The 25,583-nt window shown below is 37.6% G+C and overlaps 1 protein-coding gene across 6 annotated transcripts in view; it reads left to right on the top strand.

Moving 5' to 3' along the window:
• The window catches only part of LOC124721164 (single-stranded DNA-binding protein 3), a 386,116-nt gene that overhangs the window by 329,649 nt on the left and 30,884 nt on the right, over positions 1-25,583 (top strand). For all 6 annotated transcript variants that reach the window (XM_047245997.1, XM_047245995.1, XM_047245993.1 and 3 more), the window contains 3 exons: positions 3,925-4,002; positions 21,821-21,869; positions 24,766-24,795. In XM_047245997.1, the coding sequence (XP_047101953.1) occupies positions 3,925-4,002; positions 21,821-21,869; positions 24,766-24,795 (157 nt within the window). The remainder of the gene's footprint in view (positions 1-3,924; positions 4,003-21,820; positions 21,870-24,765; positions 24,796-25,583) is intronic.

Here is a 25,583-nt window from a genome sequence, read left to right as displayed (position 1 = left end):
TATTTTCACAAAGTTATGATCTGTCCGTTCATTCATTGACGTCTCTGTTCACTGTAATAAGTTTACTGTCTGTGTTTTGCCACCGCATTGCAAAACCGTGCGATTAGTAGACGAAAGGACGTGCCTCTCCAATAGGAACCGAAAACATTTGATCGCAAGGTCATAGGTCAACCGATTCCTCCACAGGAAATCACGTCTAATATATTCTATACGACACTGGTGACATCATGTGCGTCACATGACAGGAATATGTTGTTGACCCACCTAACTTGCACACTTGGCGAATGTGTAAAAAGATTCTTCTACCTTGCCCGATATAGGTTTTCTTGTGGATGTGATAAACACTCCCAAAGAAGTGATGAAAACATAAGAGTTTGTCACATAAACTGCAACAAATAAATGCAACAGTTTCACAGTCGCACAGTTTTCCCTGTGCTCTGTCAAAACATATTTTTTACGTTTTCAAATGTTTCCGTGTGTAGACCGTCAAATCCTGCATATGTCCAAGCAAATCTGAACATGTCCTGGAATTTTGGAGAGCGAAGTTGATTATGTGTGAGTGCCTGAACTTTGATAATTGTCTGAAAATAAAAATTAAACTTTTCACTCGAGAAAAGGCTTGAACCAAGGACCTCTCGTTCTGCAGCTGTTCACTCTAACCACGGGACCACGGCGCTCCTGAGCTCAGATTCTCCTTGATGTTACATATCTTGCACATGGACTACTCAGTTTGTATATTTTGCTTATTTTTTTCATAGTTCCACACAACTTCTTCCTGTTTTCTCGATTGATCTGTGTTCAGTTTTTCAAGGCCTATCCCTGGGCTAACTTATAACTAAATCTGTAGTGCCTACAGTGAGTGCCTTCCAGATTGGACAGCTGCTGGAACTGTCAGGAGTAGATCCTGGTGATTGTTGTGCATTGGAACTGTTTGCACTGGCTTAGTGAACTGAAATGGTTGAGAGTGGCCTTCCTAAATACACACGCATTGTAGTGATATTTGCTTGATTCTTGCATAGCGCATCATTTGCAAAAATGAAGTAATACTCTAGATAGTGGTGCTGTTGTCAGGAATGTGTGTGCCACTGGTCTTGTGGCTGGCGCCTCTTCTGGTGAATGGTGAAGCTAGTGCTGCAAATTTCTGTGGTGCCAGCTGGAGTTGTACTTCAAAAAAGAATAACATGTTTAGGAATTAATCCACCTTGTTGTGCTTGATACACTGTGCCTGCTGAACTGTTGATATCTGGATCTGCTGAGGGAGTGTCCCCTGCAGAGCAGGAGCACAACCAGCTTGTTGCTCCATATGTGTATGGGGGTAGCCATGGTCAGAGGCAGAGGCTGTGGATATTGCAGACACAGTAGTTTTTCAGTTGTTACTACATTTGTGGTGTTTCTGTAATTTATAAAAACTAGTTTAATCATACTAATATGTTGTGTATGTGTTGAAGTGTTAAAGGAAATTACTGCGTGAGTGCATCTGTGTAGTTTTCCACATCTGTAAATAAATGATCAAATTATTTGTGTATGTCAATCTGTAATTTTTTTTGTTGGCATATTAGGAGACTATCAGTGTTGAATTCTGGTTAATTAATTATGAATTTACAGTACATGTCATGAAGAAGAAACATAATGTAACAGTATGTTTTTATGCAGGATGTGAAGTACATTCATAAAACTGGAATATATCGTATTGGTGAAATAGAAGAAGTGGTTGTGTAAAGTGGAACTGGCCATTAGTTTTTCACCAAACAAGATTTGTTTCTCCACACTCCACTCACCGTGTTTACCAGTTCTCCCTTTTCTTGTAATCTGAACAAGGAGTATGATTAGATTGTTTTATGTAATGTTTAGTAACAGATTTTGTAAATTTCTTTGCAGGAAGCTGGGCACTGTCATTGAGGTTGGCATAGTTAGTAAGAATGGATTAGGTAAATCTTGCATAAATCTTAATCATGATTACTTTTATGACATGGAATGTCTTTATCACAGTAGTGCGTTACACATTATTCAAAGTTGTGTACAATAACAGTCTGACTATTTACATATATGCATTTGGTTGCTTCCATAGCCATAGTTTGGGGATTGCATTCTTGCAGTTTTGTGTGTGTGTGTGTGTGTGTGTGTGTGTGTGTGTGTGTGTGTGTGTGTGTGGCAACTTCACTGTGATATGTTAACAAAATCATAACCAAAGTAAAGGTAATCTGTTCAAAGAGCATAGCCCTGCACATCTATGAAGTCAAGATCTGCTGCTGGGTAACATAAAGTACCATGTTACCATTGGTCGTTCCATTCAGTTGACTCCTGCCTTTTGGAGGAAGATTCTCACAAGGTGTATGTAGTATGTGCCTGCTTTGTTTTGAAAGATTGATCCATCACCGAAATGTTGACTGTAGGGGTGGACAATAGGTTCAAGTATCCTGTTTCAATACTGCTTGACTCTCAAATTACACTCGGTCAGATAAAAGACTGGTACTGACCCAAGACATGACTTAGGCTGGGGAGCAGGGTAATGCAGCAAAGAACAGGCAGTTGGTACTGTACTTCACAATGGATACCTAGAGACCATATTGATCATTTGGAGACTGTCTGGGTTGACACAAGATTGTGCACATTTCTGTTTCTTTCTGCTAGGGGTTACCCATAAGACGTAATTGGTAGTAATCAGCAACTGGTGTTGTTGAATGTGGGTGCCCATTGAGATGTTGATCTTCAATGTTTTGTGTCACAAGATAATGGTTGAAGTTTTGAATGACATTGCAAATTTGGTTGGCAATTTCTTGTGCTGGAAACCTATTATTACAATAAGGTGACAGTGAGAACATCATCTAAGCATGGAGGCTTGTTGAACTGTGTACACTGGCCACAGTGACACAGTGCACTCTACTGATCTGCAATGAAAATAGATATTTACTTTTACTTTCATTCCATGGTTTACCATATTCAGTGATTTCCTGTGATTCAAAGAGTATTAAGAAAAAAGTTTGAGGTAAACTCTTACAGCGTAAGTCATGAGTGTGGCGCAAAATTTTTTTCTGCCTTTTGTGTAAACTGAGCAGTTCTTATCATCATTTAAACACTCCATTTTCATTTATGCTCTTATGTCTGGTATATGTACTCTCAGTTGCTGTGGCCGAGCGGTTCTAGGCACTTCAGTCTGGAACCGTGTCACCGCTACAGTCGCAGGTTCGAATCCTGCCTCGGGCATGGATGTGTGTGATGTCCTTAGGTTAGTTAAGTTTAAGTAGTTCTAGGGGGCTGATGACCTCAGATGTTAAGTCCCATAGTGCTCAGAGCCATTTGAACCACCAGTTGCTGTGTACAAATTTATTTATCTGGTGTATAAACAGTTTCTGGTATGAGCAAATTAAAAAGTTAATTAGTGAACTAAAAAACAAAAATACAAAAATCTTAGCTGATCTGTTTGGTAAAGGTAATGCTATGGTACCTTCCTCACCCAATGCAGATTTTTCCCCCCATAAAACTGTGCGACTTGAAATTGTGGTCTGAAAGATATATTTATCTTGAAATATTTTAGACTCAAATATAGTGTGTAAATTTATTTTTGGAAACAATATATTATTTAGCCAAAATGAAACAGTTTTGCTGTTGTCAGTTGGAATTATAAACTGAAGTAGGACTATTTGAAGAATGTGTTCTTGTACTTTCCAAGCATATATAAGTAAGTTAGAAATAAAAGTATAATAGCACTGATTTCTGTGATGCTTGCAGATATTTTAACATATTCTGACAAAATATGTTTTTATATTTTGTTTCCAGGATGTTGTTACATAAAAAAATTACACTTTTGTTAAAAAAATGGTTGATTTCAGGGATAAGCACTGAAGCAGATTGCTGTTTCAAAAACCATTCAAAATTTATTGTGCTTGGAGACTGTGTTGCCAAGAGTTCCTTTATTTGTTACAGCCATTCATGGGCCCTCGCTACCCTGCAGGACCTCGTCCTGGTGTCCGGATGCCTCAGCTTGGAAATGAATTTAATGGGGTAAGTGATCTTATTAAAGTAGACAGAAATGTTTTCAAATCGAAGTAACACCAATAGTCAAAAACTTAGTACAAGGTAGACGAAAACATGGATTGGCATGATAGCACACAAGTTTTTACACTGGTAGTTTATTCTGCAGTGATTTCTGACAAAAGTAGTGATGAACACTCTCTCTCTCTCTCTCTCTCTCTCTCTCTCTCTCTCTCTCTCTCTCTCTCTCTCTCTCTCTCCACCACCCGCCACCTTTCCACCTACACCCTGCTGACCAGAGTTTCTCTGTTGTTCACAGCTCACTGTGACTCCACTAGATGTGGGTATACTGAGGTGCATCAATATTTATGTATTCATTGATTATATATGAGGGAAACATTCCACATGGGAAAAATATATCTAAAAACAAAGATGATGTAACTTACCAAATGAAAGCGTTGGTATGTTGATAGACACACACACACACACAAAATTCAAGCTTTCGCAACCCACGGTTGCTTCATCAGGAAAGAGGGAAGGAGAGGGAGAGACGAAAGGATGTGGGTTTTAAGGGAGAGGATAAGGAGTCATTTCAATCCTGGGAGCGGAAAGACTTACCTTGGGGGGAAAAAGGGACAGGTATACACTAGTACGCACGCGCGCGCGCACACACACACACACACACACACACACACACACACACACACACCCATCCGCACATAACAGACACAAGCTGTGTCTGTTATGTGCAGATGGATGTGTGTGTGTGTGTGTGTGTGTGTGTGTGTGTGTGTGCGCGCGCAAGTTTATACCTGTCCCTTTTTCCCCCCAAGGTAAGTCTTTCCACTCCCGGGATTGGAATGACTCCTTATCCTCTCCCTTAAAACCCACATCCTTTTGCCTTTCCCTCTCCTTCCTTCTTTCCTGATGAAGCAACCGTGGGTTGCGAAAGCTTGAATTTTGTGTGTGTGTTTGTGTGTCTGTCAACATACCAACGCTTTTGTTTGGTAAGTTACATCATCTTTGTTATATATATATCTCCTTCACAGTTATAGCCAGTTATCTGGGAAGCTAAAATAGACCGTACAAATCACATTTTCTTTGGATAATAATAAATTTATGTATTACTTATTTATTCCTAATGTTTAGTTAAAAAAAACTAATACTACAGGAATGCTAATACTACAATTACTTCATTAGTTTACTTATCTTGAGGGGCAATCTGTATTAATTACTTGAGAGAAGGTGAACCTCTTAGCCAAGATCGCTTCTAAATAACCTTTATTGTCAAATACCGGTTTTGGTAAGCATGGTTACCATCTTCAGATCTACGAATGCATTCATACAATGTCAGATTGTACAATGATGAATTTAAGTGTAATAACAAGTGCATTATAATAGCAAAACTGTGTTAAAATAACCTTGATAAAAGGTTATTACATACTTTCTATACAAACCGTACAAGTACTCTTTCTCAAACATTGCGGGTATGTGAGGGATGAGATTCACAATGCATCAGCAAGTCAAGGTTAAAACAACAATATACACAGTAGTTTACCAAATTCTTGTGTCCCATACTACTCACTACTGTGTATTTCATTGCAGCTGGGGCACCATTAGACTGGTAGGTGGTGGGCATTGCAGGAAAATTGACAGTTGGCACTAAGAGGTGTCTTTTGCGGTGGTATGACTGAATAAAATCTTCTTGGTTTTCAAGCTGTGACAATTCCAACAAAATTCTTGAGCTTTAGATGGCTAGCTCCACCATCGTCATCAGGAGTTAAACTACTGACTGCCAGGGCTGGCACTATTTCCTGCTTACATACTTATGATTAAAGCCACTGACACCAATGAGGGAGGGCCAAAACAATGCGTGCGTGGAAGGTGAGTTGGGCAGCTCATAGCAACTCCAGCCTGCCACCGGACCGAGTGATGTCAGGTGGCGTGAGGGGCTTGTGCCACGTTTGAAACTGCTGCTACCACATCCCTACAAGCGTTAAGCATCTGCCATCAGAAGGAAGCAACAGCTGATGCATAATGCTTATAGGGAGGTAGGGGTGGCGGTTTGAAACATGGTGCCAGCCCTTCACGCAACCAAACGTCACTCGGTCCTGCAGCAGGCCAGAGCTGCTGTGAACTGCCCAACTCACATTCTGCACATGTCGTATTGGCCCTCTCTGATTGGTGCCAGCAGCCATAATCATAGGTATATAAGTGGGAAATATTGGCAGCAGGGCAGTTTTACTCCTGACAGTGATGGTAGAGCTAGCCATCAAAAGCTTGAGAATTTTATTTTCAGTTGACGCTGCTTGAAAACCAAGAATATTTTATTCAGCACTAAGAGGTGTCACTAGTGTATTAATGTATTTCATACAACACATCCTGTTATGTGTTAATACGATTCCTAAACACTTTTTTAATGATTATAAAATTATCATTAAAACTGAAGCTAAAACTCATTCTTATTGCGTACACTTGCACAAGTGTGCTGATGTAGAAGTTGCTTTACAACTTGGTGCAATTACCACAAACCAATAAACAATAAGTTGCTGTATGACAATATTTTGTAGTTTATAAAAATCTGCTGACATAATTGTAAAATTATGAAAATATGCAGAAGCAAGTTACAAGGTGGGCTTCTGTATGCAAATAATAAAATAATCACAGCAATAGTGGATAGCACATTTAACTCACGTAGTAACAGTTAGATGATGGGGCTGCCTATATCAGAGCCATGAACTGAGGCTAAATTGTATTCCAGGGGTCTACTACTAAAAAATATACTCACCATAATGATGTTAATGGATAGGCAAAAGTCAGTGAGTTAACAACATGTTAAATATGAAAATCATAAAAACACTCTGTGGTGAACAAATTAAATTCATGTGTAAGACACATGACACCCCCAAAAAATGCTCATTTACTGTGTTCTATTAAGGGTTTCTTCCCATGGGCTGGATTTATCTTCATTGCCCACAATTCCCATACTCATTGGTTGGCACAGAAAAAAGTGGGAAGATAACCTTAACAGAACATAGTAAATGAGCATTTCATGGGGATGTCACGCATCTTAAACGTGAATTTAATTTGTTCACTATCTAGAGATTTTTTATGTTTTTCGTATTTAGCATGTCATCAACCCATTGGCTTTAACTTACCAATTAACATCATCACAATGAGTCTGTTTTTTAGTGGTAGATTCCTCAAACACAATGTAGCCACAGATTATTGCTCTACTATCACTATGATTATTTCATTATTTGTGTATGTGGTAATTACTTAAGTTGTCATCCACAGCATAGATTGCTTTTCAAGTGACACAGTGGATGCCCACCTTGTAACTCACCTCTGCATATTTTCATAATTTTACAGTTATGTCTGCAGATTTTTATAAACTACAAAACATTGTCATACTTACTGTATATCAGTCTGCATAGATTGCACTAAGTTCTAAAGCAGCTTGTACATGGGAGCACTTGTGCAAGTGAACATAATAAGAATAATTTTTAGCTTAAGTTTTAATCACTATTTTACAATAATTTTTATAAAAAAGGTGTTCAGGAATCTCTTATCAACAGGAATTGTGGTGTAATTAAAATACATAAATACTTTTCAGAAAGAAATACATTAATACACTACTGACAGCTCTTCGTGCCAATTGCCAATTTTCCGGCAATTACCGGCCATCACCATGTGCCAGTCTAACAGACTCCTGGCTGGGATGAAGTAAGCAGTAGTGTGTGGTATGGGACTTGGGAATTTGGCAACTTATTCCATATACTGTGGTTTTAACCTTCACCTGTCTAAGCATCGTCCATTCTGTCCTTCACATACCTGGCAGTGTTTTGGAAAGAGTACATGTACAGCTGGTATACGAAACATGTAATACCCTTTTACTGTGGTATGTTGTAACATGGGTTTGCTATTATAATGCACTTGTTATCATACTTAATTTTATCACTGTATGATTTCACATTGTATGAATGCATTCACAGATGTGAAGATGGTATCCATGCTTAAAGAAACTGGTAATTGACAATAAAGGTTGTTTACAAGTGATCTTAAACAACTACTTCTACTACAAAACTACAATTAAATCCTTAAGCAATAAACCAACTACTAATACTACTATTAGTGCTACAGAATCTGTTCTGTTTTTGTTAATTTATTTTGGTACATTTAAAACTGTAAATTGCTATTTCTGCTCCTGGATCTGCCCTAGTATTACTGCAGTCAACTGCCATTGTCTGCTGGATTCCTTATGTGTAGGGCAGCGTGTCAGCAGCATTTCCACTATAACAAACAATTCCACAATAAAGTCTTAGGATCCACACTTCTGTGATAATCTGTATTAACACAATGCACATTCGTGAGAAACTATTTCATTCATTGGTCCCCGACATCAGTTGGCTTCTCTCAATCTGCAGAGTATGTTGCCTAGCTTTAGTACAAAGTATCCTTTGTACTTCCATTTGATTGCCTTTCTTTAACCATAAAGGGCTCCCATTTTTTTAATTTCCAATCCCAACGAGTGTATTCCTACTGTTATCAACTACGAATCATTCAGGGTAGTGCAGCAGGTGCGCATTACTCTTAGTAGTACTCCTTGTTGAACTCTTCTCATTTTAATGAGGCTGGCTTCACTAGCTGAAATCTATAATCCTAAACACTCACACCATATTCTGCAACTGATACCAATATAGACTGATGATTTGCTCTGATTGTTTCAAAGGAAGCCAAAATTGCCTTCTTCCAATGGTTATTAATTTGCGAATCACATTTGTGCCTTGTCTGCGTGCCACCTCTATACGATGTGCAAAGTTACTACATTTATCCAGGAATACTCCTAGATATGTCGTTACTGCAACTGTAATCATTATGTTGTTTAATTTTTTAAAAGGTTTCCTACAAGGTTTCCTTTGAGCAGGAGGTACATAGCTTTGTGAGGTGCTTAAAGTTTCTTCTATAATTCTTTTGGAGCTGCCACTTAGAGTGAACAGCATGTCATCTGAAAAATGATACCAGTCTGCTTACATTACCACTGTCATGTAACTTGTGTATCATAGGCTCTAATGCTACATCCCAAAACTGATGATGTCACACAAGTAAATATCTAATTGGTCAAATAAGACTTGTATTACTTCGGCAGGCATTGCATGTGGTCCCGGAGATTCTTTATTTCTCAGTCTTAAAACTGTTTGACTAATTTCTTTTTCTGCGAAGGAGTACACAAGTTTATTACTTCTATGGTCTTCCCATAACATTTTTTGTAACTCCACTGTGTCTTGGATTTCACCTCCAGTGGTGGTGTAGTGTATGATAATATAATAACTCTGTTATTCCACCCTACCTCCATAAATTGGTGGATTGTGATGTGTGTTGAATACCAGCGGGTTGAGTGCCATAATGGCTGCTTCTTGTTGCCTTCCATAGTCATCAGTGAGGTGGATATGCCACAATACTGACTTCACATATGCATCTGTGGATTACACAAGAGGTTTAATTTGTGCTAGGTTACTAATATCATTTACTCTTAGCAGATACTCATTGATCTCATCACTAAATTGAAAATACGTGGAAACCAGGCTGCAACTCTCCTTTCCAGTTAACATTTCCATACATATTAAGTGTTATGAAGAATACTGTGACATTTTTGTCACTGTTAGAGCCTTGTTAAATACTATTATTGCTGCCCTTGGGTGGCTATCTGGGCAGTTATTGGCACACTGGGGACCTTTCCTGCATTAGTATCTGTTTATTGGAGACACACTACATCTAACTTCAATTCTTCGGCGACTCTTTCAGCCTCATGTGATATGCTGGCACTTCTCATGGGATTTAAGCTCTCCTATTTGTATCTTGATTATAGATGATGGTTGTATATTAGACAGTCTGGCCATTCTCGTCTTTAATTCCAGGACAAGATTAGATTAATTACAACACACACAGAGGAATTAAAACAGTCATTCATAGCAAGCTGCATACATGAATGGAATGGAAAAACCCTAATAATGGGTACAGTGTGACATACCCCCTGCCATGCACTTCTGCCACACACTATCTGGAGTACAGATCTAGATGCTGATTTGGAGATACGACCAGTCATAGTGGCAAAATGCTTTTACAATGTGATTTCTGCTGGCAGAAACCACTTTCAATAACTTTTACAGTTTTCTCACTTCTGTTGGCAGACTGTTCACTTTCAGATGCATTCTGTCTGCAAAATCATGTAGAGGAAAAGTAGTCCTTACCAGATGTCTTAATGCTGTAGTAAGTGTCATCGGTTCTTCCAACCTAGTGAGTTGTCATCTCTATGCTTCCATAAATCTGTCACAGATCTATTTCACTTTGTGTTCTGTTACCAACTGCTCTGTAGTAGGTGTGTGTTTTCAGTACAAACTGACTCTGAGTCTTGTGGTTTTGTTGCAGATTCATGTCCTGTATTAGCAAATCTTCTTTTGTTTCTGTAGGCAGCACAATATATTTCTCATGCACATCCTACCTAAAACTACTCAGTTTCTTATTTCCTACTTTTCTCTAGGTGCATGAAGCTCCTACTTCAGTCTGTTGCATGACTTTTCCTGTGAAACTTACTGCTTGCTTTTTGTCAGAAATTCCTCAGTCTTATGATGTCCTTCCTCCTCCTCCTCCTCCTCCTCCTCCTCCTCCTCCTCCTCCTCCATGGTGATTTATATTTCTTACATAGATGGCACTTGATGGTCCTCATTGCTTTCTAGTGTTAAGAGACATGTGTCAATAAGCCATTTTTAAAATCTGCCATAACTTGAAGCACCACTTTTCTTCCCATTGGCCATGTCCTGAATCACATGAGTAGTATAGCATCATCTATTGATAGGTCTAGGGCTACTAGAAGATCCCCCACCCCCCACCCCACATTCCCCATGAATTGGTATTATAGAGCTGAAACCAATCTGGCTGACCTGGGATGGCATGGAAGTAGTGGGCTGGTGCAAATGAGGTCATGGCTGGCATCTGTGGGGTGTCAATACTCTGGCGCAAAAGAAGAAGTGAAGAAGCAGCTCAGATTGAGGTGCCAGAGGCACCAATGACTCCACCAGCAGGGAAACACAGTTGAAGGAGATTGAAGGATCAAACACCTAATGTCTCTGGTGAGATACTGGAGGTAATGCACAGAGGTGGCTACTGTTGTGGCAGCCCCTTGGGTGGTGGAGATGTATACCTGATACATCACAACCAAGGTTATTTCTTGTGCCTGTGGAACAACTGCCACTCAGTCAGCACCGGAAAAAACTTGATGGTCTTATTGTGCCAAAATTGACCCCAGAATCCAACATGGGATCTGCCAGAAGGTGCACTCCCAGATGACAGTGCTCACCCAAAAAGGTATTTTTTTCCTCTTCGACCAGAGATGGGGTTGAGCAGGATCTGACAGCCGTGCAGCAGTTGTGCCAACTGTGGCCTTGGATGGGCATTTCTCCATAAGAAGATAGGAAAAAATTGAGAGCCAATTTGGTTGTAGCTTTGGACATCTGGGTCTTAAAAGTATGGACAAAATGTTCTGTCAGGCTTTTAGAGGTAGGATGAAATGAAAGAGTCTGGTGTGTCTGATGCCATCTTGTGTTCAGGTTAGCCAAAAGGCAGCCACTGTAAACCATGGTCCATTCTTTGTGACTAAGATGCGAGGGGTACCTTAGAGGGAAATTTTTTTTTTCTCTAGGGTGGTGGTGGTGGTCATCTGCTGCAACTTGACAACATATAAGAAATGGGATGAAGGAATCCACATGCAGATGGTCCCACAATTGTGTGCATTCCAGGCAGTGGTAGCATGACAGGAGATGCTGGTACGTGTGCCTGATAGGATAAACAGCTGTGCGCCATCTGTGTGCTGTCAATGTCCATTCGTAATCAGTAAACATAGCTGCAAGTGAGATGTTTCTTGTGAGAGATACCACAGTAAGACCAATAGAGCAACTGCAACACATGTTGCTCCAGAACCACAGGTGTCACTACCTGGCAAATGTCATCTCCTAGCATCAGCAGCAGGACACCTTGGTAAATCTGGAGCTGCTGGTGTCTTAAAAAAACAGTGGAGGCCAAGCAGTCAGATACTTGCAATTGCCATCCTGCTCAGGCATGCTGGACAAATCCTGGAATAGGGGATCCTTCCAGGGCTACACTGAGATATACCTAGAATTTACCAGGAACTCCTTCAAAGACTGCTCAGCTTGGGAATCAATTTGAAAATACAGTTTCCTGTGTGTCCTATTCCAAATCTGGTCTCATATGGAGTAGAGGGCATCTCCATTAGAATGTTAGGAGGTAATGTGTGGGGTACTTGTTACTGGATAAGTAAAAAGCCAAATGATGAAAACTGTAAGCTGTTCATTCAGACGGTCCTGTCTTGGGGGGGGGGGGGGGGGGGGGGGGGAGGGAAAGGCAGAGCCTTGTGGTCAGTAACCAAATGAAACAATTCCATAAAGGAAAATGCAGAGTTTGTGCACTACAGTAATACTAGCTGTGTTTCATTCTGTATTGATGAATAATGTTTGTGTGCGTGACTTAAGATTTTGGAAACAAATGCTATAGGTTTTTTAGAACCACCCAGGAACGTTAAGGGATAGGATGAGCTCAGTGCTATCAGGAGAGACATCTGTTGCCAAACCCAGTGGCAACTGAGGCTAATAAATTGTTAAAAAAGTTGGCTGATGGTAGTCAAGTTGTGAAAGTTGCCTGGTGATGAGACGTAGGCTTCTGGAAAGGAATGTCCTTGCTGAGATCTTAGTGAGAAACCGTTAGAGGCCCATCACAGATTTGGGAACTGGCATATCTTTGATCACTTTGATGTATCCCTGTGTGGGCAGTAACCTCTGCCCTCACTAGCCTAAGCATGCTGAAGAAATTGATGTTTAGAAAAACTATATAACACATTTTTCAGACTGAGCCATGAGAACTTGACAAAAATATCATAGATCTTCCTCAGTTGTAATACCAGTAACCAGGGTGCTGTGAAGATAGTTCATGCGTTCAGGAATATCTGATATCAACTGTTATAAGAACTGTTGAAAAATAGCAGGTGCACTTGCAACTCCAGACTGAAACTTATTGTATTGGTAAAGATTAACAGGTGTATTTAATCTTTTATTCCTTGGCCAATGGAAGCTTGATAAATTTTGAAAAGAACTGGCAACCCATTAATATGAAAACTGTTGGGTCAAGGTAAAATGTAGAAAACTACTTCTGCTTCACAGGCTTACATATGGCTCTAAAGGGAGAGGCCCATTGTCTAAAGGGGAAAAGTGGAACCACTTACTGTTGTTCCATATGTGTAATTCCAATTTCACTTCATTCTGCAAGGCCAAAGGAATCTGGTGGGCTTAAAAAAAAAAGAAGAAGAAGAAGAAGAAGAAGAAGAAGAAGTACCGAGGAAATTTATAAAACAATGTGTGCCTGAAAAGTCAAGGCTGAACCTAGACCAGGCTAATATAACAGCACGTACTGTGAAATAAAATGACAGTTTCGTGGTATGGCACTGAAGCCTGAATAGTGTTAACAGTATGCTAAGTAGAAAAACCAAATGCCAAATAGGCATGAAGTTTAAAAATGTAGGTCACTAATGACAAGATAACGAAATGTTCTGGTTACTTGTTTCTATTTCAGAGAAATCCTCACATGACCTAATAGAATTTCATGATGTCTGTAGTCCCACAAATTATAATACTCTGTCCAAAGGCTGAGGGTCAGTATTAGAGTATGTGACTGATCCAGCATAGACATAGACATAGCCGTATCACATAAGAATGTTATAGATTTATTCCTGATTTCCATGTGCTACTGTGTGGTCACTTCTTGTTAAGTTGTTGATCTGGATCATAGTAACTTTTGTGTTGTCTCGTTGTCACTGTAGGCTTGTACCATGGGAAGCAAGGAGAGGATGTTGTTTCGTGGCTGGTATCCTCTTTCTATAACACAACTGCACACATGTATTAAAACGGTTCTTTATTAACTTAAACAGGAAGCTGCTTAACGTAAGATAGTCCAAGTGTTGTGGTGTAAGCTCTTCCATAATAGTCCATGTTAGCCTCACTGCTGGTGAAGTACAAGTCCCACTGTGTACACTACTCTGGTCGCTAGGTACTGACTGACTCTGAGCTAACTGCAACTGTGAATCCCACTGGGCTGTGACTGAGGACTTGACTCATTGACTCACTGGATGACTGACTGCTTGTGTGACAGACTGGGCCCTACTGTCCATGGCGGCGATCTAAATACTGGCAGCCAAGAAGGCATTGGCGGCGCATTTCTTGCAAATGTGTCTTTGGCCTCTATTGATCATCTCACAATCACTTTGACGGCCAGTGTGCTGGCTACAGCTTACTCCAGCACAGTATCACGGAGTGGGCACATGTCAGATTCTGACGTAGTTCCACTATGTGGTCTTTTACAGGAACTCTGTGGACGTGTTGTGTCATAATGGTCACATGCAGGACATGGTTGTATAGCGAAACTGTTGGAACTAGACAATAACCAAAAATGTCATGTCTGATGCCTATGAACCAAATGAGGTGGAGTAAAACAGGGCAGGTGTGCCACCACCATGCAAAATGTGTATTATCATTTAAAAACTGGAAGGCAAATACTGTTGCAGTGTGTTGGTCCTCACTGGGTACAGCATAGGCATATCGAAGTCATTGGAGAACATTTGCTGAGTAATAATACTGTGTAGGCTTTCATAGCCAGTATTCATTTGACTTAAAACTTCTGGGCTGACTGTCCATGGTTGATATGTAAAACTTCCCCTAATGTTTTGTCTTGGACTGCTGGAGACATCCTTCGCCTCTGAGGATTTTGTCTGCAGCCAGAGGATAAACATTAGGGGAAAGTTTTATGTACTGACCGTGGCCTGCCAATCTGAAAATTTTAAGTGAAGAAATTTGCTGGGTAACTTGAAAATTTTCAAAAGTTTGTGCTATATGCAACACTTCTCCTAACAATGTATCTGACTGACATAACGTTTATGTGCATACACTTCTGTCAGGGGCAAGACGAATTGAGACACCGATAATTAAACTTCCTGCATATGATCAACCACAAGGAAACACAAATTTGCACTTTCTACTCAACCTTTAAATGTTTGTGACAAAGCGTTCAGTTGTATTTGTGATGTTGCAAAAATTCTAATCCAGCTGCAGCCACATCTATTTCAGTAGAAAAATGTTCTGTCAACAAAGCAGTAATCTCCAAAAGGGGTAACTTAAGGTTCAGCCAGGGGGCTGTATGAGATCATGGAAATGGGGCTGGTGGATAGGGAAAAAAAACTCATGTAGCCTGGGAATGTAATGCTAACAACTTCTGGTAAATGTCCTAGTCCTCGTGCACTTCGTTAAATGGCTGGAAAGCTGGAATAGCTGACAGGGCTTGCAGCTGCTAGTGAGCTGAGCTGTGCAAATGTTGTCAGTTGCTGATGTTGATTAAGCTGCTGTTACCACAAGTCCAAAGATTTTTACATCCATGATAGCTATCCTATTGAACTGAACTGGAACCTCCTTATCTCTAATTTTGTGGTCTTCAATTCGGAACACAAAAGTTATTTATTGACACTTCCTGAATATATTGAAACAAAATAAATGACACATTGTTCATGAGCATTATTGGTCCCGTGAACTGTCCAAGTGTAGAGTGGCATATCGATGATATGGCATAATCTATTGATACATCTGGTGGGATGCCACGTATGTTACCTAAAAACAGAAGAAGCCTTTAAATTTGGTGTATGAATAGGTATAAGAGCTGCAGTAAAGACTAAGATATTCATTCTTATTCAAATGTAACCATTGTGCTGTATAACCTGAATATGGCCAACATGTAGCCATACACACATTACCCTTGCACATTACAGACTTGTTTCACATCATTTTGATAAGTCATGCAAATGGTCAGTAGAGTATTTCACCAACCAATGTTTAAAGCCGTGTCGTGCTTTCATGCTTTTAAGAGTTTTTTATTCAGTGGGTCCCCATTGATTGTGTATATAATAGGAGTAACCTGAATATTTTGGATACATAGTGTTTCTTAATAAATATATCATAATTCTGTTGTCATTTAATTTTTCTGTAGTACTCTGAATTGAAATTCTGCCGTTACAGGCATGTACCAGCATTACCACCATTTGATATAATGTACAAACAACACACTGTAAGCAGAAAACAGCCACTAAGAAGAGAAAGGAAATAATGATGGTGACTGAAAGGACAATGTGTGATGCAAATTAATAAATACTGATTATCATCCCATTCTATATTCCACATCATTTTTCTTCATAATGTATCTGTCAGTCAGTTTTTTTTTTTTTTTGAACACATCTTCAAATATATTTTTCTCCATGTTGACTGTTATATCAATTTGCTCTTTGCATTTATTTTAGTATTTTTGAGAAGGTTGCTCAGGAATACATCATTAGGACTATGATTGCTTTCTTTCATTTCTGGTAAGAGAAAGGAATGGCATAAGTAGGCTATTAGATGGACTCATGTGCCTGCATTCGTAACTCCTTACAAACACCAGTCAGAAAAGGGTTGATTGTTATACGGCAACAAGGTCCTGTAAATACCTACAGTTGGCTACTCACCTGAATTACTTTACAAAATTTAAAATTTTGCATAGGTATTGCTTTTGCTTTTGATGGATGAGTGTCTTATGTGGCAAATCCAGCTTACATGGAGAGGCGCATAATAAGATTATAGAATTTGGCAAGAATCCAATTTTGATAGTAACCTGAATGTGGTGGTGTATGCTAGGTAACCTCCATATTCATGCACCAGTCACAGAACAGGTTCTTTACAAATAATAACTTGCAGGATTCCCATACTATCATTCATTGTGTAAAGAGATTCGTCCATGCCTTTGTCTATTTAAAAAGACTATGACCATGATCATGAAGGATACCAAATGCACTTAGCTCTTACACATATACCCATTTTCAAACCACAAAAGGATCACACAAAAGTGCTTCCATTTCAGTGCCTTCTGTGTCAGCTCACTACAACTTAATCTTTAGTCAGTTATGTGCTGCAGTTATTTGTTCTCTCTGAAGTATGACAGTGAACTAGAATTCGACAGTGAAATGTATAGTTTGCTCCTTATATTTAGATAAATATGATCCAACTTTCAGTTACAGTTATACGTAAAGTACGTGCAGTACTGACATCTTGCATGATGCAGTAAAGAACTTTATTCTGCTCTCAGATAATATTTGTAATAAAATACACAGTTGATACTTTTTGCATGTCTGTGTTTGAGAATGTACTTCAGACACATAGATGTTAAATTTTCTGTTCAGAATCCCTGATGGCTTTGCAGTATGTGACTCCTGAGTTCCTATGGAATGGAAATATAGAGATTGTTTCATGGCTGTGAGAATGAGGAAACTGTGGTACAAGTACTTACATTCACTTACATAAAACATTATTAAATGAACTAATTCATTTGAGTTAATCTGCAGTAGAAGTATTTTTATTTATTTGGAAGGAATAATTTTACTAACACCAAAGTGAATGAGCTGGCATGATGGTTAGCCCAGTGGACATTAGGTGGGTGGGTGCATGGGTGGGGGGTATATGCAGGAATTCTTTATTTAAAAGGAATATGAAAGCTTGTGACCAGTCCCTGATGACTTTATCAACAGAAGAGTAAATACCAATATCCCTTTCTCCCTGCTTTCTAATGGCATAATGTTTTATATGAACACTTTATGCGACAAAAATTGTTAAATAGGGCCTTTGATTCTGAAGGAGTGGGTGTAAGGTATAAAGTAATCTCATGAAACTAGAGCAGTTTACCTATTCGTCTGTGGTTAATGTCACAATATTTATTGGGACTTGCGGAGCTTATAACCATTGCGTGGTATTTATAGTAAGAATTTTCATTCTGATTCAGCCTTTAAGATAAAGAGAGGTGACAACTGTAATTTCTAATCACAAGACTGTGTGTCAGTGTGCAGGTTCAAAACTTTAACTTGCATATACATTTTCTTGTGGGATGAGAACTTAAGATTCTTTTGTGCATGGAGCCACCAACTTTTCAGCCCTTAAATGTTCTTAGAGTGGAGTTGGCTATTAACTGTGACTGAATTCCACGAATTCCATTACTTACACTTGTTTCATCATTTATAACAAGATTCATTTTTTCACTCATTTAATTTTCAATTCCCTTAAACATTGGTATGTTTAAAATTTCCAGCATATTTATTTTTAATTTGTCACTATCTCTGTTCTTCTTTGACATATTGCTGTGCTCTTGTTATGAAATACTTGAATTTTTTTCCTTTGTGGTGCATAACCAAATAACAATATCCAGTAACTTCTGTGAAAATGGTTTTTACTTGTAAACTGTGTTCTATTTTTTTTCCTTCCTGAAATAATGCCATGTACTCAAAATTTCGTTTCTTATGAAGCTGAAGAGCTTGTGGTGTGTAGAGCCTAAAAATTTTGCGGACAAGCATAGTGTTTTCTGTTTGCACTGTCATTACTGTTGTTCACACCCCTGCATGTCACTGAACTATACATCTGCAATTGGTTGCTATTCACCACATAGAGGAGGTGTAGAGTCAGACATGTATAAGAACTTCGTTATCTCTGTTCATAAATGTGGTTAGGTATTAAATTTCCTGTACTCACAAAAGTAATTCCGGTTTTGAGTTTTGGCACTCCTCTCTTTCTTCATACTTTTATTCAATGTGATTGAAAGTTCATTATAAATACTCAACTTATTCCATTTTTAGTTGTTATTGTTATTACGTCTTTCTCATAAAAATAGTGTGTTCACATCTGATGCTAGTCTCCTTATGTTCGTAGTTCTATAATAGTATTGTGAATGGGACGGTAGAAGTTAAGTTTTTAGTATACTGCTGTACCAATCAAACTGAGTATGCAAGTTGATGTTTACACCAGTTCAAGGCTGCACGAGGCTAGAACAGTTTATGCCTGTATACATGCATACCTCTTTGTATGTCTCAAAATGTCAACAATATTTTCGTTTTCATCCTCGGTGCAGTTATACAATCAGCATACAAAATTCTGATGAACATTTGTGAAAACTGCAACACCAAGAAGGATACAACTAAATGAGACAAACTCTGTAAATTACATAAGTTATACAGTAGTGAACAAAATTTTAGGATTATAGGCCAGTGTGTAAGCACAGAGTTCAAGAAAACACATTGGTGTGAAGCATTAATACACTGCAATTACAGTCACAAGACATTGTGGCATGGTTCCTGAGGAATATCACTTCATACAGTTTATATTACAGTCCACAAAGCATCAACAGTGGTTGCTATAGGACTGTGAGAAATTGCCACCCTATTATACTGTATATGTGTTCAGTGGAAGAGATTTCAGGCAAAATAAAAGGTCAGGGTAGCAGTTGTATCTGTAATATTGCTTGCTGCTGTATCCAGTCATCACTGTGTAAAACCATAAGCTGTCCAGTTGTTCCTGAAATGCATCACTGTCAAAGCATATGTCACATATACACTATCTGGTCAAAAGTATCTGGACACGTACTAATGGACATTAAGGTGGGATGCACCCTCCCCTTACAGCAACTTCAACTCTGCAGGGACACTTTCAGTGAGATGTCTGGATGTTTGTGGAGGAATGGCAGTCCATTCTTCCTCAAGAACGGAAAACAGAGGAAGTGGTGATGTTGGACATTCTTTGATGCTGGTGTCTGGAACAAAGTCGACATTTTAACTCATCGCAAAGTTGTTGATTTGGGTTCAGGTCGGGCCTCACATCTCCATGCATTTACAGTTTAGAATATGAAAAATGTTGTTTGTTCTTCTTTTTATTTTCATCTAGTTGTGGCTATGGAGTCCTCTTAATGGATTATGATTTGCATTTAATTTACCTTTGTTTTGAAACATCACATTCCATACACAAATCAGTCATTGGCATGCTAATGACTAGATGATGCACTGTTTTCACAGCAAGTTTGTGAAGCATGAAACCTGTCGTGTAGTTATCCCAAAACACTTTTAAAATAAACAGATTTACAATGTCACAAATTTTCATCCACCTGCTTGCAGATAGAATTCAAAATTCTGTAACTAGTTTTCAACGCCAACTAGGGGCACCTTCTTCAGGAGAAACTGTTACCTTACCTAACAATATCACAGGAAGGTACATTAGTAGCAGGTAGGCATTAGAACAAACACTTTATGCAATTTAATTTGTCAAAATTGTTTTTTCTAATGTGTACCTGCTATTAATGTACCTTCCTGTGATATTGTTAAGTAAGGTAACAGTTTCTTCTAAAGAAGGTGCCCCTAGTTGGCATTGAAAACTCGTTAAAGAATTTTAAATCCTATTTGCAACTGGTTGGCTAGAAATTTGTGACATTGTAATTAATTACAGTTGCTGATCACAGCCATGTTCAAAACATTAAACAGATTTAGTTTCTTCTCTTTCTCCAAGGCACAGTTGCACCAAATTTCTATCTGAGGGATACAAAATATTACACTTCAAACAAAATTAGATTTTAATGAGAACCAATATGGCATCTTATATTGACTTGGGCATTGCATGAAACAGTTGATGAGCAGTTTTTACTTGAACTGAAGTCACCTATTCATTACAAAAATGAAAGGATCTTCTAAAATGCTGCAGAAGAGTCACTTGACTAATGGGAAAAAGATGTGATATGCCAGTATTAAAATGCTGACACTAATGGAATGTCTGTTCTTATGTTTAAAGTAACGTGCATAATCCTGGATGAATTTGGGCACTTAAGGGATTGGGAGGTATGACTGATGCATGCCCATGCATGCCCCTTCAGGAAAGACAACCATGCATCATATATAATTCTAGCATTGGGTCTTTAGTATGAGCTTACTTAATTTACCCATGTTAGTGATGAAACAATTAAAACTATTGTAGCATCTTCAGTGTACCTGATGTAATATTGGTGACTTCTTATTCTATAATTCATTGGTTGTGGATTTCATGGTTGTGGATTTCATGTTAATGTAATTTACTTTTAAATAAGTATTAAATATGTACAGTGATAAAAGTTTTTGTACAAACAGAACTTGGTAGTTCAAGTTGGTAAAGTCTCTTTTTTCGTATTTCAAAGGATGCGTAGAAGGCCTGAAGATGTCTAAGATATTTCTGCTACATGAAATTACTTTCACCTGAGAAAATTCTCTGTAAACACATCCAGTAAAGCACAGATCAATTTTTATAACACCTAAGAGATGATTTTGGAGAGTATTTGTATATTTTTGAGATATGCTTAAGTTCAGCTGATCTTGTCAATGTTTTGTGGAGTTTATATGTAATGAGATCACATTAATAATGGTTTGGTGTAGTAGTCCATTGGTGAAGCCTGTGCCTAGAAGGTAAAATCATATGGGATCAAATCATTTTATTTCCGAATGATGTACTAATTATTCATGACTAACACAGGGTTCCCTTTCCCTAATAAGATTACTGGGGTAGGTTAGGGACATGGAAGTTGCCAAAGTAGTGTCCATTTGAAAGATGTGCACCAGGCCATAGATCTTCACAGAATTATTACTTTAGTAATTTTTAACCTCATGTCAGAATTACAGAGTTCTGATTTGTCTCATTTCTCAGATATCTGGTACATGTTTCATTACTTCAATATGTTTCCACATTCTGTTGTAAAGAATTCCTTCTCCATGTGATGAATCCTCAGTCATTTACTTCAGCATATTAATTTCATTCACAACATGGATACCAAGATGTAAATAAGAAAAAAAAGGAATTTGGTTTTACTTTAATTAAGTCTAGTAATTTTTCTTAGTTTCATGATGTGATTTTTAAATAAACCTTTTGATATTTTCTAGCCTCCTGGACAACCCATGCTGCCAAACAGTATGGATCCATCACGGCAAGGTATACAAATATGTTATGACTTGTAATATTTAAAATGCTTTGGCTTACATTGTTCCAAATTTAGAATGAATAAAAAATTTCTAACTTCATTCTTTATCATTATAAATAATGTTCTTTCAAGTTAATATACAGTTAACTTTATATGACTGATAGTATTTCATGTAAGATTGGTCTTCATAAGCATTAAAACCTATTGTTTTATTTGGATCTTATTTTTTGCACATAAATTACCAGAAACTCGGTATATTACACTGAAGCTTCATAACACAAATGTTAGTGATGAATGGAAGCATTTGGTTGTGGCAGTAACAGAGCCAATTTTGTGATAAAGAGAAAGAAAATTAACTTCAGCTAAAATTGATCTGCTCTGGAACTGTTAGCTCAAATGACAAGTTATTTATTAAAAATATTGTTTCCTTGTTTAAACAGATTTGTTACATTTTATTGTAGCTGTCATTATGGTCAGAATGCATATAATTACTCTATATTCTGTATAGTTAATGTTCTGGGAGATACTGAAAATACATTTTATAAATTTTTTTTTCACATAAATGTTCAAGAATCTGATGTGTTGTGTTTTTGATGTCTTATGAAATACACTCACCTGACATCTGAATTCAGTTCTTGGAATGCTCAGTGTGAACATAGATACAGTCAACAGAAAATCTTATCCACTTGAGTGCTAAGTGAAAATTTTGGACTATGCTTGTAATCTACATAAACTTAATTTCAAACATTTGGAGGCACCCTCCTAGAAAAGATAAAAAAATGGAGCCAGAAAATGAAAGAAAAGATGATTATTAAAGTTCAGGCAAACAATACTGCTGTTGACAAACTACCAGTGTTACAAAACATCACAATTTATTGCTGAAGAGAAGAAATAGTTTGAACAAGATGTTTACATTAGCTAAAAATGAAAACAGGAACATGAAGATTGTAAGAGAGAGAACAAAGAAACTCGGTGAGAGATAGAGAATGGAAGAATGAAACTAAATCACCAGTTTTTCTGGTCTCGGTTGCTGTATTATCATGAATAATGAGTAAATAAAAATTCAGCACACTGTTGCCAATTTCTGTTGCAACTGTTTGTCCTTCAAATTGTGATGGCAATAATGGTCTATCATAATTGCATTTATTTAAAACAAAAGTATGCATAACACGATCAGTGGTTTTGTTAAGTTTCTGGTGGTAATAAGTACTGGATTAAATACATAAGGGCAGATAAAATGTCACTTACTGTACACATAGATTATTGTTGTTTTTCCCTGTTGCAACTTGGTATTAGTTAATCATACTTTTAGTTTGTTCTGAACTAAAATATGAGGAAAGAAACTGAAGCCTTCATTAGTTAATGAGTTTCATCTTTTATATAGGTTATTTCAGAGCTATACTAAAAATTTAAAGTTAGAGAATAGAAGACAAGTTGAGGAAAGGAAACTATCTCAAGAAATTTGATCCAATTACACTGCTGAACATACATGGAAAAGTTAAGGAAAAGTGTCTTTTGCCACTGGAAAATTCGGCATGTAGTCCAGATACTTGTACAGACTTGGAAAAGTAAATCTTTTTCTTTAGTGTCTTGGACATTAAACATAAATACAAACATTGCATGACAAGAAATGAGTTGATGTGGTCCACAAATACGTGCACAAAAAATGTTCTAAATATGTGAGCGCTACTATTCAAACAAATACTAAATTAAAATGGAAAAAAAAGATCAATGAACTTCTCAAACTGCCTGCATACAGAATTGAAGCATGCCTGGCTCATGTGTACCATCAACTGACACACTTTCTTAAAGATGCCTGTTGTAATCTGGACATTTTCAAGTGCTGAATGTAGCATGTTAATTAAGTCCTTGTGATTCCATTGGGGTTTCATAAACAAGATTCAGAAAAGTGCACCTGAGAAAATAATTCAATTTAGTTAGTTGGAACATAGTGATCTGGTCTCTCTACTTTTGATTCTCTGTAACATTATTGGATAAGATTTCTAGACATTGATTCCTATTCTCAATTTCCACACAGTATTGTAAAGATTTTCAGTGCCATCAAGCAATGTGCTGCAGCTAGTAACATGGGTTTACTGCTAGTAGGAAATGGTGTCATTGAGAGTTATGAAGTCACTGTGCTGATTACCTGAAAGAAACTGGTTGAATGAAATAAGAGGGGTCAAAACTTACCAAAAAAAAATTTTAAATTTGCATATTAAGAAGCAAGGAAATAATTCTGAGATTGCATGTAAATTAATTGCTCATGATTTTTTTTTGCATGAGGTTTCCTTCATGGACTTATACTTTTTCTGCATATTCCACCCATCTCCATGTAAAAGGAATAATTTCTCTTTGCATTTTGACAATTTATTTCATATAATGTTTATGCTTTTTACACGTATAATGAAACACATTTTAATTTGTGGGAAAATAAGGATCATAACAGGTACTCTATAATAAGAGGAATTAATGATCCAGGCATGAAACAAGAGTATCTTCAGGTTTATTCTTATTTCCCATATTTACTCAGTCACATTTTAAATTTTTTATGTGCTATTATAGATGCTATTCTTTTGCTACGAGTATATCCTATTGGTATTTAATAATCATCAGCTTTTTCCCTTCTCAACTTTCTCCCCTCCTGGAAATGAATGTGTGTCAGAGTACTTCATGAAAAATCTGTCTCAGACTTTTAATGTAAAGTAATCTGTGCACAGTTATTGATTATACTTTTCATAACACCCAACACAAATCATACTCATATGTGTGCTTGAGAAAAAAAGAAAGATGGAAAAATACATAATAGTGATGTATTTTAACGTTGAGTAAATGGGCATTATGCTCCCCTATATAATTTTATAAATTCTTTGAACTGATTGCCTCATGTTTTCTGTCTTCCTCCAGGTGAAGGCGGAGAATTTGTAGGTTGGCAAGGTAGGCAAGCTCACATATCTCTTGCACTGGGCTGGGAAATTGTAATATTAATGCTTGACTGTAACTAACACCTCACATATGTCATGCTTGCATGTGGCCACATTACTTGCTTTATTTGCTCATATCTTCATGGTCAGTTTAATTATGTTCCTGGCATTAAGAGGATACTGACAATTTTCTGATAATTGAGTCATATTTAACCAAAAACTTATTAGATAGAAATCATAAATTTCATACACGCTTATAAAATGCTTACTTTAAAATATTTGCTATGAATAATTTACATACCTCTGGCTTATTAGCTACATGGTTACATTCAGAGAATTTTTATTGAAAACCTGAGAGCAATTCTCAAACATCATTGGAGTATCCATCATAATTCAGCCTGATGTTTCTAAATGTCATCTTCATTATAATTTGTATGGAGCTGGTTGGTACATTTGTACATTTAACTAAAACTTTTCCAGTTTTCAGTAGGTGCGAGAATATCATTTTTGTTTTTTGTTTTCTTGTCCCACAGTCATTTGTGTTTACTGGTCAATGCAGTATGTAAACTGTGTTGACACTTTTAAACTAGCAGAAAATACCCATAAATTTGTATCTCAGTCAAGGGATTTTCGTTCATAGCATTTAGTGAAACACTCCACTGTAAAACAATTTTTTCATCTGTTCTGTTCTTGGTATAGTAAAATTTAAGTTAAGTGCTTGTGTTAATGTTCATTGCATCTCACAGATTCCTTAGCTCATCTTACTAAAGATCATTGACAGATGCTGATGATTCAAACTTG

The sequence above is a fragment of the Schistocerca piceifrons genome, chromosome X, assembly GCF_021461385.2.
Source record: "Schistocerca piceifrons isolate TAMUIC-IGC-003096 chromosome X, iqSchPice1.1, whole genome shotgun sequence".
Taxonomy (NCBI): domain Eukaryota; kingdom Metazoa; phylum Arthropoda; class Insecta; order Orthoptera; family Acrididae; genus Schistocerca; species Schistocerca piceifrons.
This window is presented reverse-complemented; position numbering and strand designations above follow the sequence as displayed.